The sequence below is a fragment of the Ornithorhynchus anatinus genome, chromosome 4 (assembly GCF_004115215.2).
Source record: "Ornithorhynchus anatinus isolate Pmale09 chromosome 4, mOrnAna1.pri.v4, whole genome shotgun sequence".
Classification (NCBI taxonomy): domain Eukaryota; kingdom Metazoa; phylum Chordata; class Mammalia; order Monotremata; family Ornithorhynchidae; genus Ornithorhynchus; species Ornithorhynchus anatinus.
Genome location: NC_041731.1, coordinates 12,927,554 through 12,942,758, shown reverse-complemented (window position 1 = coordinate 12,942,758; position 15,205 = coordinate 12,927,554). Strand labels below are relative to the sequence as shown.

Sequence of the window (15,205 nt, the reverse complement as noted above, 5' to 3'; positions counted from 1 at the left end):
TATATTAATGGTACTTGTGAAATGCTCACTGTATTAAGCACTGGGGTAGATACAAGATAATCAAGGTAAACACAGTTCCTATCCCACGTGGGGCTCAGAGTCTAACGTGGAGGGAGTAGGATAAAATCACCATTTCATAGATAAGGAAACTGAGGCACAGAAATGTTAAGGGACTTATCTAAAGTCACACTGCAGTCAAGTGGTGGAGCCAGGATTAGAACCTAGGTCCTCTGACCACAAGGCCTATGCTCTTTCCACTAGACCACACTGCCGTTGTTTTAGCAGTGCACTGTTTCAAATCTCCTTACCTGTCTGGCTCCAGTCCCTTCTTTCTGCCTTATATTCTTAGATTTTGAGATCCTCGAGGGCCAAGAACCACATCTAATTTCCACCCCTGTATTCTTTCCCAGAGCTCAGTACAGAGCTTTGCACACAGTTAGTGTTAAATAATGACTGGAACTACTAGAGGAGACTGGCATCCACAGAAACAGATCAAAACAGAAATGTCTATATTGGCCATCAAGAAGAGAAAGTTGAAGGCAGAGATCAGACCTCTCCAGACAACTTCCCTCAGTGTTTCAGTCTTGGTGGCCATATTGATGCCTGCAGCTGGGTCAATCTTACGACCGCTACTGCCACATGGTCTAAGGCTTCCTGGAATTCTTACGTTACCTGACAAGAAACACTGTGATAGCAGTGAGAGAGGAAAAGAGCAAAATCTGACCCCACCATTTCTGGGGTCATCTCCTTGGGACAAACTCCCTGCAGCTCAGGACTGACCCAAGGGGGTGGTGACCTCAATATACTGCATCTCACACAATTTATAGACTTAGTTTAACAGTTTTGAAATTCCAAATGGAGGGTTTTTCAGAAATACGGAACTTTACATGGCCTCAAAACAATTATCCTACTCTCTCTGGGAGTAACGTTATGACGGTAATCCAACCAAGAATTAAATAACACCGAATGACATTAAAATCTGTTAAACGCACAAATACACATCAAATGAAAAATCATTGTCAAGGTTACGGGAGAAGGGTCCACAGACTAACAATATGAGTCATTTTTATAAAGATCTAGGGTAAAACGAAAAGCAGAACATGATAAACAACTGTTTTTTGATTTATTGCAAGAGAGCTATATTTCCTTCTTTGCATTGATTTTACTTTTTCAATTAAAAATGTAGAAATAGTCCATGATCAGTTTAAATTAATTAATTAAAAATAACCAAGAAGCATAATGCACTGGGGAAGTGGACAGAGAAAGGAAGGTTTTTAAGAAGACTGGTAAAAAATAATTTGGGATCTGTTAACTTCTAATAAATTATAAATGTCATAAAGAAAGGTGTGAGATCCACAAGCATGTCAGATGAGTTCTTCATCATTAGTATCATTAAAATATGTAGTGCTAAATGAACTCATGAGACTGAAACACTTCAAATAAAGAATAACATTTTAAGTGCACAACTATTATCAACCATTTGATATTCATTTTAATTGCCACAATCATAATGAATTCATTTTTGCATTCATGCAGATGCCACATATGCCACAGCAGAAGTTGCATTATAATTTGACCTTCGTTAAGTGCTAATAAACGGATATTTAAAATTGCTTCACCCCCCATTACAGCAGACATTAGTTCTTTAAAATAGTACTAAAATAGTAAATTAAAAGTTTCATTGAAACATATTCTCTTGGGCTTCGACAGATACGCGACAAGGAAAACCACTTGAAGGGGAAGTTCCTCTTTCTGCTTAAGTCGGTTATTTGGCAGGAGTTTACAAATAAAAAAATAGTCGAAGATGTGGAACTGCTGTACTTCAGAACCAGGGAAGGCTCCGATTACTCCCCTTGTGGCATGGCTTCTAAAGAAAACAAGCCTTGTCCTTCCAATGCTTCTACTGCTGAGATGATTTAGAGCTGCACTGAGCAGAGGTTATGACCTTAGTTTTCTCCTTTGTACTCTCCTCAGTGCTTAGTACAGCGTTCTGCCCACAGTAAATGCTCATAAATGTGACTGACTCCCTAGCATGAAATGAAGCCAGGGAAAACAACTGAGGTGTTTTCGGGTCCTTGACTTCACCATGACAATCACTGGCCACTCTTATTTTGCCCCGATGACTCCTAAGGAAACTTGGAGTTGCCTCAACCTAAGCATCTCTGAGAGACTCCTAACTAGTCACCATCACACCACTCTGGTTAACTTAGGCAGGGAGGCAGAGGTCTCTAGGAGTTGCTTGTAGAGCTAGGAATCTTTCGGCAGCTCTTCCGAGCTCTCCGGAAGAGGGCAGCCACTGGTAGGATAGGCACACTGGGGACATAGGGTGAGCCTTTGACATGTACTTGCCCTGAGGAAGTTTGAGCCCTGACCAGCCTTCTCTTCTCCACTTCCTTTCCCGTCCTGGAAGTTGCTGCTTCAGCATCCAGGAGGCCAGTCAGTCAATTGTATTTATCGAGTGCTTACTGTGTGCAGAGCACTGTCCTAGCTGCCTGGAAGAGTACAGTATAAAAATATGACGGACACAATCCCTGCCTACAATGAGCTTACAGTCTAGAGGCCAGAAAGGTCAAACCAGCTTCCAAATGCATTTAATTAACCCCCACAAGAGCAGCTGAAACCCTGGCGAATGAGACTTAGTGTGCTTTCATTTTCACATTTAAAGATCGGTCCAATACAACTTTCAGGGTAAAACATTCGCTCTCTGACAAGAATGTATCGCAGAGCAACAGGATTCAGATAAGATGGCAAAAATCAAGTCAGTCATCTACCTGCCAAATGAAAATTCAAAGATTTCCATTCTAATTACCCAGAAAAAATTTCCTTTTACCTTGTTATCTCTTCCTGCACATTTAAAGAGGGTTTCTTGCGGGAATCTGCACCTGCAGAAATGGTGAGGTAATTTCCAGCCCCAGCTGAGGCAATAATTAAAGAATGACATTCAATTCTCGGCCTACCTGGGGTGTTCAACAATCTTGACATCTTGCAAGAGTAGGAGACGTACTGCTCACAATACTCGGCACTGCTGGTGATGGCAGCGATCTGATCAAGGGAGGCGCTGTAATTGAGCTGGAGAACGGAGACTTTTTCTGGGCTGTTGCCTACCACGGCAGTCTGAACTTGCAAGTCATGATACACGGTCGACCATACTTTGTCCTCTGGGGAGGGAAAGAAAAAGATATTCATTTATTCATTTATTCATTCATTCATTCTTCATTCATTCATATTTGAGCACTTACTGTATGCAGAGCACTGTATAATTGCTTGGGAAAGTACAAAATCACAATAACAGACACATTTCCTATCCACAATGAGATTACAGTCTAGAGGGGGATATCTAGAGATATCAAACTGAGTTCCAGAGAGGTTAAGTGACTTGGCCAAGGTCACCCAGCAGACAAGTGGTGGAACCAGGATTGGAAGCTGGTCTTTCTGACTCACAGACCTGTGCTCTATCCACTAGGCCATGCTGCTTCTCAAGAATATTTCAGAAGGAACCAAACTTACCAAGCTCTGCGATATTTAGGATCTTCTAAACAACTGGTTAGGTCACATACAAACTGTTAATATGTTCATGAGCTGCAACCATCTGTTTTTTAGTCCACTGTGTATTGTTATTCATTAATTCAAGGCTTATTCAAATGTTTATTTATACCTCTTTTCATATAGCTTAGGTATGGGGATGGTCCCATAGCTTCTTCCATTCTTTATTTAATCCTGCCTTAATTTGTAAAGGGCCTAGTGAAAGTATCAGCTACCACACCTTGTGGAGACCTACCTCCTCTTCATTGTTTCTTGGGAAAATGGGGAACAGCTGTGGAAAGGGGAGTCAACCTATACTTTTGATTTTGCATTGGTACTCCTTCTCTGTCCTGTGAGAAATCCAAGCACATTTCTTGCATAAATATCTCCTCAAAGATTATGTTGGATGAAAATTGTATTTTGATGATGAAATTCTGAAGATTATGAATGATGTGTCCATTCCTAGGGGTAGAGGAAGCTCATTATCCAGTTTAGGGTCTCAGAGAGAGGGCCAAGGCAGTGATATTTAGCATCTCTGTCACTGAATTTAAAATAATAGCTCATTTTACATTAACACGACTGTCCTGGTCAGGTTGGAAATGCTCTGCCTACAAATGCCAGATTTTTGAGTTGCTGCAACAAGTCTTTCCTAATCCTTATCAATGCTTTATTTCTCTTTATCATTCTTGTCATTCTTGAGACTTAAGGGCCAAAGATGTCAATCTAAGTACTCTTGCTTTATGGGCAATCAATTTTTTGAGCACTTACTGTGTGAAGAGCACTGAACTAAGCAATTGAGAGAGTACAATAAGAAAGGGTTGCTAGACATGTTCCCTGCCCACCAGGAGTTTACGGTCTAGAGGAAAATACAGACTTCAAATTAAATTACAAATCCAAGTGCACAGTAGGGAGAGCGAGTAGAGGAGATAAGGGCTAGTCAGGGAAGGACTCTTGGAGGAGATGTGATTTTAATAAGGCTTTGAAGGTGGAGAGACTGGTGGCCAGGGCTACAGTTTGGAAGCCAAGTACATGTGTATAATAATAATAATAATGATTGATAATTATGGTATTTGTTAAGCACTTACTATGTGCCAAGCATTGTTCTAAGCACTGGCGTAGATACAAGGTAATCAGTAATCAATAGAGAGGCAGCGTGGCTCAGTGGAAAGAGCACGGGCTTTGGAGTCAGGGGTCATGAGTTCGAATCCCAACTATGCCACTTGACAGCTGTGTGACTGAGGGCAAGTCACTTAACTTCTCTGGGCCTCAGTTACCTCATCTGTAAAATGGGGATTAAGACTGTGAGCCCCACGTGGGACAACCTGATTCTCCTGTGTCTACCCCAGCATTTAGAACAGTGCTCTGCACATAGTAAGCGCTTAACAAATACCAACATTATTATTAATCAGGTTGTACCACGTGGAGCTCACAGCTTTAATCTCCATTCTACAGATGAGGTAACTGAGGCACAGAGAAGTTAAGTGGCTTGCCCAAGGTCACACGGCAGACAAGTGGCAGAGTGGGATTAGAATCCATGTCCTCTGACTCCCAAGCCTGTGCTCTTTCTACTAAGCCATGCCACTTCTGCTTCTGTATATGTATATACTGCCATGTATGAAGACACAACAAGGGGTCTCAAATATCCTTCTGATTCACTAGGAAACTCTTCCAATTCAATAGGCTAAGAGCATCATCTAAAGTTTTGGAGATAGTCATCAATGGAATTTACCGAGTGCTTACTGCTGTACTAAGCACTTGGGAAAGTACGATAGAAAAAATAGATACAATCCCTGCCCTCAAAGAGCTTACAGTCCAGGAGAAGTTTAGGTGAGTAACTACTCACCACAAAGTGCAGCAGATAAATATCCCAAAAGATCTGCAAATCTTTACGCCTTAGTTTATAAGATCATATGCCTCTTGAAGGTAGGGGATGTTGTGTATTGCTTGTGTTATACTCTCTGAAGCCCTTAGTGCAGCGCTTCATTCATTCATTCATTCATTCAATAGTATTTATTGAGTGCTTACTATGTGCAGAGCACTGTACTAAGTGCTTGGGATGAACAAGTCGGCAACAGATAGAGACAGTCCCTGCCGTTTGACGGGCTTACAGTCTAAATGGGGGAGATGGACAGACAAGAACAATGGCAATAGAGTCAAGGGGAAGAACATCTCGTAAAAACAATGGCAACTAAATAGAATCAAGGCGATGTACATTTCATTAACAAAATAAATAGGGTAATGAAAATATATACAGTTGAGCGGACGGGTACAGTGCTGAGGGGATGGGGAGGGAGAGGTGGAGGAGCAGAGGGAAAAGGGGAAAAAAAGGGTTTAGCTGCGGAGAGGTAAAGGGGGGGTGGCAGAGGGAGTAGAGGGAGAAGAGGAGCTCAGTCTGGGAAGGCCTCTTGGAGGAGGTGAGTTTTAAGTAGGGTTTTGAAGAGGGAAAGAGAATCAGTTTGGCGGAGGTGAGGAGGGAATCAGTTTGGCGGAGGTGAGGAGGGAGGGCGTTCCAGGACCGCGGGAGGACGTGACCCGGGGGTCGACGGCGGGATAGGCGAGACCGAGGGACGGCGAGGAGGTGGGCGGCAGAGGAGCGGAGCGTGCGGGGTGGGTGGTAGAAAGAGAGAAGGGAGGAGAGGTAGGAAGGGGCAAGGTGATGGAGAGCCTCGAAGCCTAGAGTGAGGAGTTTTTGTTTGGAGCGGAGGTCGATAGGCAACCACTGGAGTTGTTTAAGAAGGGGAGTGACATGCCCAGATCGTTTCTGCAGGAAGATGAGCCGGGCAGCGGAGTGAAGAATAGACCGGAGCGGGGCGAGAGAGGAGGAAGGGAGGTCAGAGAGAAGGCTGACACAGTAGTCTAGCCGGGATATAACGAGAGCCCGTAGCAGTAAGGTAGCCGTTTGGGTGGAGAGGAAAGGGCGGATCTTGGCGATATTGTAGAGGTGAAACCGGCAGGTCTCGGTAACGGATAGGATGTGTGGGGTGAACGAGAGAGACGAGTCAAGGATGACACCGAGATTGTGGGCCTGAGAGACGGGAAGGATGGTCGTGCCATCGACGGTGATAGAGAAGTCTGGGAGAGGACCGGGTTTGGGAATACCACCATCAAATGCAGGGGAGAGGTCTTTGGGTATATTCTAATTCAATTAGGTAATCACACAATATGCTTTAACATAACAAAAAAAGTGCATGTGAGTAACTGGACCTATTTAGCAATCCCTTTTAAAGCTCAGTTAAAAGGTCTCTAAATGAAGAACAGCGTAGTCTCTATCACAATCATTGGAGATATGCATATTGTCATATTCATGATTTTAAAACAATTGTAGACTGATTCTGTAACTCTAGTCTCTCTTTATATATCCAAGCAATCCACTCCCCTTACAATGAACCCAAATTCCTTTGATTTTACAAAATAAACTAAACATAGTGTTTCTGCTAAGTGAAATATTTACCTTCACAAACAATTACCGTATTTATTTTCCCACGTAGGAAGGATAAGAGAGAGCATGTAAGAACAATCATGTTCAGAGTCTAAGTCATTAAAATTCATTACGATATTCAACCTCAAAAATAAAGTCCATTCATCAGACATTAGCTCAAGGTTTCCTCATTATGCTCATACTCAAACCCACTTCTTGACTAGCTCTACCTCTGTCTTGAATGCATATGTAAAGTGCTCAGAATATTTTATTATCAATTATTCTTCATATTTTGGATTTAACATGCATTGTGCCTGTTGTTCCACATAACAACTCCATGAGATATTCTGAAGCTGTGTATAGGAAATTTATAAATAAAGAGATGACAAAAAATAAGAAAAGCAGTGTGAGTGTGTATGTGTTTAAGAGACAGGGAGAGAAAGGGAGACAGAGTGCATGCGTGTGTGTGTGGGGGGGAGGTGCTCACACATAGTTGTGTTGTGTAAGGGAGGGGGGTTTACTTCATTTCTGAGGCTCCTTTTCTAAATCTGGCAGCTGCAATGAGAGGAGATTTGCCTTGCCAATCTCGGCCTGCCGATCACCCTCAATTATATTTCAATATTGATATATTCAGTCATACCCATATGCAACTGACTGCTAAAGTATTTACGATGGTATTTGTTAAGTGCTTACTATTTTTGATGGTATTTGTTAAGCTCTTACCATGTGTCAAACACTGTTCTCAGCACTGGGGTAGATATAAGCTAATTAGGTTGGACACAGTCCCTGGCCCAGATGGGGGTCACTGTCTAAACAGGAGGAAGAACTGAGAACTGACGTCTAAGTTCTGAGGAGAACTCAGGAGAACTGAGAACAAGTCCAAGGTTACACAGCAGAGCTGGGAGTCGAACCCAGGTCCTCTGACTCCCAGGTCTGTGCTCGTTCCACTCTGCATGCTACCTTGATTCAAGTGCTAGACTAAGTGCTGGGGTTGATATGAGATAATCAAGGAGGAAACAGTCCCTGTCCCACATGGGGCTCACAGTCTATAGGAGAGGGAGAACACGTATCTAATCACTATTTTACCGATGAGGAAATTGAGGCGCAGAAGAGTTTAGTGATTTGTGTAAGGTCACCCAGCAGGCAAGCAGCAGAGTCAGGATTAGAACCCAGGTCCTCTGACTCCCAAGCTCATGTTCTATCACAAGGACATGCAACTTCAACAGCACATCAAAAGGAAGCAAAAAGTATATGTTTTCTTCTGATGTTCTTTATAATGCTCAAGAATAAGACGTACTTTCTTTTATGCATTTGTATTTAGTTCAATAAAAACCTATTTCTGAAAGAGCCAGGAAAGAAAAATAAAATATATCTAGCATCTAGCTAAGATTCAGCAAACTTTTCTGAATTTTTAATACACATTCACAGCAGGCTCGTAATGTCTCTTTTAGAACCATTCCATAGTATTTTGTGAATATGTCTTATGGAAAATGCTTCTCTCTATTTTAGGGCTATTATAAAAAACACAACTTGCTGTAGATGTATTTTGTATATTATTCTTAATATGCTTTCATATCATACCCTGCAATGGCTCCTCTGGAGCCATTAAACCTTAAGAGGCAAATGTTTATTAACAATTATGAAGATATCCTGCATCTGGAAGAAGGGAAGGGGGTTAGCCACATATGAAATTCTCCTTTTTCATTCCATTAAATGGGAAAATTAAGAACCTTATCCCCATGACTGGAGTGTGTATCAATAATGAAGAGATTCATAATCTGATCTGAACGGCTAAGTATACATGATACCAAATGCCTGCTCAATTTTAACATTTCTGTTTCTAATCACAGTTTTATCAAGAGGCACTGGGTAATCTAGTAATGTTCATGTTTTTCTTCTGATAAGTACAACTGAATATGTAAACCTGGAGTACAAAAAATAATCTAATACCCACCTCATCGGCATAGCAATTTAAATAGGTCCTGTTTTATTTTGCTCCAATGTCTTTGGTCCTCCAAAGTGAGGAGACCAAACCTCAATGACTGTATTCAGTCCCTCAGTCAATCGTATTAACCGAGCACTTGTTGTATGGAGAGTACTGTACTAAATGATTGGGAGAGTACACATTCCCTGCCCACAATGAGCCTACAGTCTAGAGGTGTCTCAGCTGAACCTGTTGACTGTATGTTCTTTGCAGGCAGGGATCACATCTACCAACTCCGTTGTATTGTACATTTGCAAGGACTTAGTAGAGTGCTTTGCATGGAATGAACACTTAATAAATATTACTAATTTGCTGATTGACCTAGGGGCAGCTTCAAGAATGTCTTGTGATTCAGCTCAAGGACCAGGACAGAATAATGATGATAATAATAATGTTGGTATTTGTTAAGCACTTACTATGTGCAGAGCACTGTTCTAAGCGCTGGGGTAGATACAGGATAATCAGGTTGTCCCACATGAGGCTCACAGCCTTAATCCCCATTTTACAGATGAGGTAACTGAGGCACAGAGAAGTTAAGTGACTTGCTCAAGGTCACACAGCTGACAAGTGGGGGAGCTGGAATTCGAACCCATGACCTCTGACTCCCAAGCCCGTGCTCTTTCCACTGAGCCACGCTGCTTATTCAGCCATGCTGAATAAGGGGTCTGTAGTCTTCCTGGAGGGTGTTCAATCAGGATTGGACCAATCTCTATCAACCTGGGGGAATCTCCTAAAGACTGAGTCCCCCAAGCTGGTCCTGAGGAATTAATTAATAATGGTTATTTTCTAAGCGCTTATACTGTGCCAGTCACTGTACTAAGTGCTGGGATGGAAACAAGCAAATTGAGTTAGACACAGTCCCTGTCCTAAACAGGGCTCACACTCTCAATCCCAATTTTGCAGATGAGGTAGCTGAGACACAGAGAAATGAAGTGACTTGTCAAATGTCACACAGATGACAAGTGGCAAAACTGGGATTAGAACCCAGGTCCTTCTGACTCCCAATTCTGTGCCCTATCCATTAGGCCATTCTGCTCCCAGTTGAGGAACTTCAAATGCCAATAAATCAATGGTATTTATTGAATACTTATTCTGTGCAGACGTATACTAAGTGCTTGGGAGAAAATACTAGAATAGGTAGGCCGTCCCTGCCCTCAACAAGTTTATACAATCTAGTGGACAGAGACAGACATTAAACTAAATTAGAACTACAGGCATCAATCGAGTATAGGGCTAAGCATTCAAATGCAATGGGTGGGAGTTCAAGCCCATACATGACACAATAGGGAGTGAAAACAGGGTGAGGAAATGAGGAATTAATCAGAAAAGGCCTCCGAGAGATGATGAGGTTTTAGAGGTATTTGAAGATGGGAAGAGTGGTGGTCTGTTCGATATGAATCGGCAGGGAATGTATCTGTTTCACTGCACCCTACCAAATGTTTCGTACAGTACTCTTCACACCGTAAGTGCTCAATCAATATGATTGAATGAATGAATAGGACACCAACCTATCATTTTGCAGCCCCAACCTGTTGGATTGAGTCAGAAAAGTCTCAGCAGTAGGATTTCAACATCATTTGGTGTCAGGCATTACAAGTCAGATATCCTTAGCAATGATAGGCTATAACACACTCACATAATCGACTCCACTGCATAATTTCCCATTCCCTTCTGCCCCCAACTTTTGAGGAAGAAATAAAGTATTTTTGTAAGCCCCGAAAAGTGGCATTCATCAGGGTAGGGTCAGAGTCAGAATGTCACAGTTTACAACTCTAAGTTTTCTTCTTTGAAAGTTGCACATACACCAGGATAGGAAGAAGAGAGGGCAGGGAAGTTACCATCATTCACTAGTGAATGCAGCACTTGCGAGAATAAAATGGAAAGAATGCAGTCTCAGGGGTCTGCTTATTTTTCTCTTCTTTCTCCTCTTCCATCCTTTTCCTCTCTTTCCTCCTTTTCCCCTTATTGCTCAACTTAATTTCCCACATAATAGTCCCTCCTCTGTTTTGGGGTTCTGAAATGTGTGCAGAAAAGTAGGGCAATCACGCAAGTAAATATGGTAGTAGAATTACACACTCATTAAGTGTGACCCAAGCAGATACTCTCTGAGATGAAATCCAAGGCTGTATCTGTCTGTGAAAATGTGAAACAGGGAAAGAATTCTTCTACAGCAAAAAGGCAAAAAGAAGAAAATCACTGTTATTTCCTTCAATTTCTATGGAAAATTAGTTCCTTCCTGTCAAGCTGTCTCATTTCCTTGCCTATCTGGAAAAATTTGCTTCATTTTCCTAGCATATAACACAACCTTCATGTTGATCAAGTAGCTTGTTTTGACACAAGAATAAACTGTTTTGAAATTTTAGAGAAAATGCACTTGCCAGAAATTTTCTTTTCAGGAGTGTGAATTCAACCACCTCATTATTTATGAAATATTTTCATTTAATTTTCCACAAGGCAGGAAACAATCTTTACATTTATTCACTAATTTTTCTTGCTTCATAGAAATATTTTGATATCCACTATCAAAGATTAGAAGATGTGTGTTCTTCACATATCTTATTATTAAAGTTTCTTTTACAAGAAACATAAACAACACATGTCAGCAGTATCAAGGAGGATAGCTCGTATACCATTCCTGAGAGCTGACACTTTTGTTTTTAATTCTCTTCAAAATAGATGATTTTATCAGTCTCTTTCACCTACTGAAATTTCTTACTGACAGAAAATTATTCTTTAATCATAATTCCCCATCCTGCCATTTGAGCTATTTTTCCTCTGCTATCCTCCTTTCTATGGTATGTCAGTGCAGCAAAAATGGGAGAATGAGAGATATAATTCATACATCCTAATGGTGATACATATTAAGCACTTACTATAAACCAAAGACTTGAGAGGTAGCATGGTCTAGTGATTATAGCCCAGTCCCGGGAGTCAGAAGGACCCGAGTTCTAATCGCAACTTTGCTACTTCTCTGCTGTGTGACATTTGGCAAGTCACTTCATTTCTCTATGCCTCAGTTCTCCCATATGTAAAATGAGGATTAAGACTGTGAACCCCATGTGGGACCTGGAGTCTTTTTTTGTTTGTTTGTTTGTTTTATGGTATCTGTCCAACCTGTATATCTGGCTTGCATTCCAACACTCAGGACAGTGCCTGGAACAAAGTAAGCATATACTTACTATGTCAAATATTATTTTCTATGGTATTTATAGTATAAGATACCACAAAATACCAAAGTATCATGAAAAATATTTTAAAAAACCCATAAAAACCCCACCCTGGGACTGATGCAGGACAATTAGGTCAGACACAGTCTGGGTCCCTTGCAACCTAAGAGGGAGGGAAAACAATACCCTGATAAGGAAACAGGCAAAGAAAGGATAAGTGACTAACCCATCCAACTCTCTGTATCTCTATCTCATCTAACCATCCATCAAGCCCTGGGCCCACAACTTCCCTTGGGCCCAGAACTCATACCTGCTACATATGTGACAGCCCACAACTCTCCCCACCTTCAAAAGCCTCCAAAAACTCATTTCCTCTAAGATGTCTTCTGTGACTAAGCTTTCATTTCCCCTACCTTCCCTCCCCTCTGAATCACTTACATCCTTGGCTGTGTAACCTTGGAAAATTTTGATATTTACCCCATCCCCACAGCCCTTATATACATATCCTTATTTCTCTTGTTTTCTCTTATGCATTCGAGTCGTTTCTGACCCATAGCGACGCCACAGACATCTCTCCCAGAACGCCCCACTCTCCATCTGCAATCATTCTGGTAGTGTATCTTGGTAAAAATACAGAAGTGGTTTTCCATTGCCTCCTTCCATGCAGTAAACCCGAGTCTCCACCCTCAACTCTCTCCCGTGCCGCTGCTGCCCAGCACAGGTGAGTTTTGACTTTAGCAGATTGCCTTCCACTCGCCAGTCACTGCCCAAGATAGGAACAGAATGGGTATGCCTTTGCTTGACTCTCCCTCCCATAGCTGAAAGCAGTAGAGTACTGGAATCTCTCCAGATGCTATCCTGAGTGGGGACATATTCTTATACTCTACTATTTTCCCTATCTGTAATTTATTTTAATGTCTGTTTCCCATTCTAAACTGTAAGTTCTTGGTGGGCAAGGATCATGTCTACCACCTCTGTTGCATTGTACTTTCCCAAGCACTTAGTACAGTGCTCTGCACACCATTAAAAGCTCAATAAATACCACTGACTGATCATTCATTCATTCATATTTACTGAGCACTTACTTTGTGCAGAGCACTGTACTAAATGCTTAGAATGCAAAGTGCAGCAACAGATAGAGACAATCTCTACCCAACAATGGGCTCAACAGCTGTGTCCTGTTGGAGTGGGGCATTTCTTATGACATAGCCATAAACTTCAATTGTTTGTAATCAGCCTATTTTACTTCTGGGATATTGCATGAAGACACAAAGGTATGCAACTCAGACAGTGAAAAGGTTGTAATCAAACAGAGGGAAATAAGGAGTGCAAAGCAGATGGGTCCTCCACAGGGAACACCAGTTGCTAAGGAAATGAGGTAAGAGTACAGCTGATGTTCTGCAGGTGGTGCAAGATGTTGATTATTTTTATATTCACGATTCTCCTCCTAAGATGTATATCAAATCAACCCCTGTGACTAAACGGGAAAGCACACATAAATATGAATCCTGATAATCCAACTGACAAATATACCTAGCTATCTACTTGTCCCGAGGAAATAGTAGATATTTCCGAGGAAGGAGAAACTGTTTTCCAAGTGTTTTCTGGATTCGTAGACGTTTTACATTTATTTTACAATACCTGTGAAGTTACTGAATGTAAAACAAGCTAGAAGCCCCTTTCCTTTTTCTTTGAAATTGAGGCACCTGGGAGAAGAGGCACTGGAATGTTTTCAGTGACCTAGAGGTTTCTCTTCAACATACAGAGCTCCTCGCTGTGCATAGTAAAACAGATTTAGTTCCTAGATCTTTCCTGTTTTTAACCATCGGGGGATGGTGGAACACTTGGAGGAGTGATTTGAAGATATATTTAAGGGTCAGGAAGTCGAATCCATCTCCCTCACTGTTCCTCTCCTGTGGTCTCCCAAAAAACACAGGCAACATCTTGGCTGGTGTATGATAGGGGTTATCACGTCAGCTTCCTTACTGGGAGGAAGAGAGAGTTGGGGAGTGTAGTGTGAATTACACTTGTAAAGTGATCCAAGATATACTGGCGCTCCATAAAAGCTGACTGTTACATCATTATGGTATTTCTGATCTGCCAGGAACAGGGTGATAAAAACATATTCCCAAGCTGATATGCACTATACCTGCCAGGACCATCATATAAGCTGAATGAAAAGCACATCTCACGTAAGGGCAGCAGTAAACAATTTCAGGTATCACCTTCAGAATGAAATGTAAAGTTTGGATCCTGGCCATTTGGATTCATCAAAGGTATCTCGGGACCCTTTCTAATAATAATAATAATGATTACAATAATACTAATTGTGGTATGTATTAAATTCTTACCACATGCCAAGCACTGTTATAAGCACTAAGGAACAAGATAATTGGGTTGGACACAGTCCCCATCTGACATGGGGCTCACAGTCTTAATCCCCATTTTACAGATGAGAGAACTGAGGTGCAGAGAAGTTAAGTGACTTGCCCAAGGTCACAGAGCAGACAAGTGGCAGAGGCAGGATTAGAACCCAGGTCCTTCTGGCTCCCAGGCCAATGCTCTGTCCACTAGGCCATTCTGCGGGCTGGAGACGTTCCAGATTACAGACATTACAGACAGATTACAGCCTAATCAACTAAATTCTCCCTGCTTGCCGGCTGGATAAAGTATTCCTTCCTTCTTCCTTTTGGTCTGCACTGGAATGTTCATAAGGAAGTCCCGCTGCCAAGTTCCACCCTAGGCCTAGCACAAACCTTAATGAGGGAAGAGATGATGTATGAACAGGAGTAATAAAATTCAGTACATAATTTTGGTTCCCTGATAAACATAACTCTGACACCGGCTCTCCTTTAGGGGCAAACATTCTTCAGTAGAAAAGGTCAGGGTTGTCCACATTATGGAAGGTTACTAAAGGCCACTGAGCCCCGCTGGGTGATTAAGAAGGAACTTTGCTTGCTCTTAGGTTATGAGTTAATGGAATTATAGTTATATTACATTTGTGCTGAATCTATGGAAGAGGGAAAAGTATTTAACAATAACCTGACAGCTTAAATTTACCAGGTTGTATCCAATACATTATGAAATAGCCTTTGTTCATCTAGACGTTTTCCA

The 15,205-nt window shown here is 41.7% G+C and overlaps 1 protein-coding gene across 1 annotated transcript in view; it reads right to left on the bottom strand.

Annotated features, from left to right (window-relative positions):
• CNTNAP2 (contactin associated protein 2) overlaps positions 1-15,205 on the bottom strand; it is a 1,271,576-nt gene that overhangs the window by 414,261 nt on the left and 842,110 nt on the right. Inside the window, exon 13 of the mRNA XM_029062825.2 lies at positions 2,958-3,158. Within this exon, the coding sequence (XP_028918658.1) occupies positions 2,958-3,158 (201 nt within the window). The remainder of the gene's footprint in view (positions 1-2,957; positions 3,159-15,205) is intronic.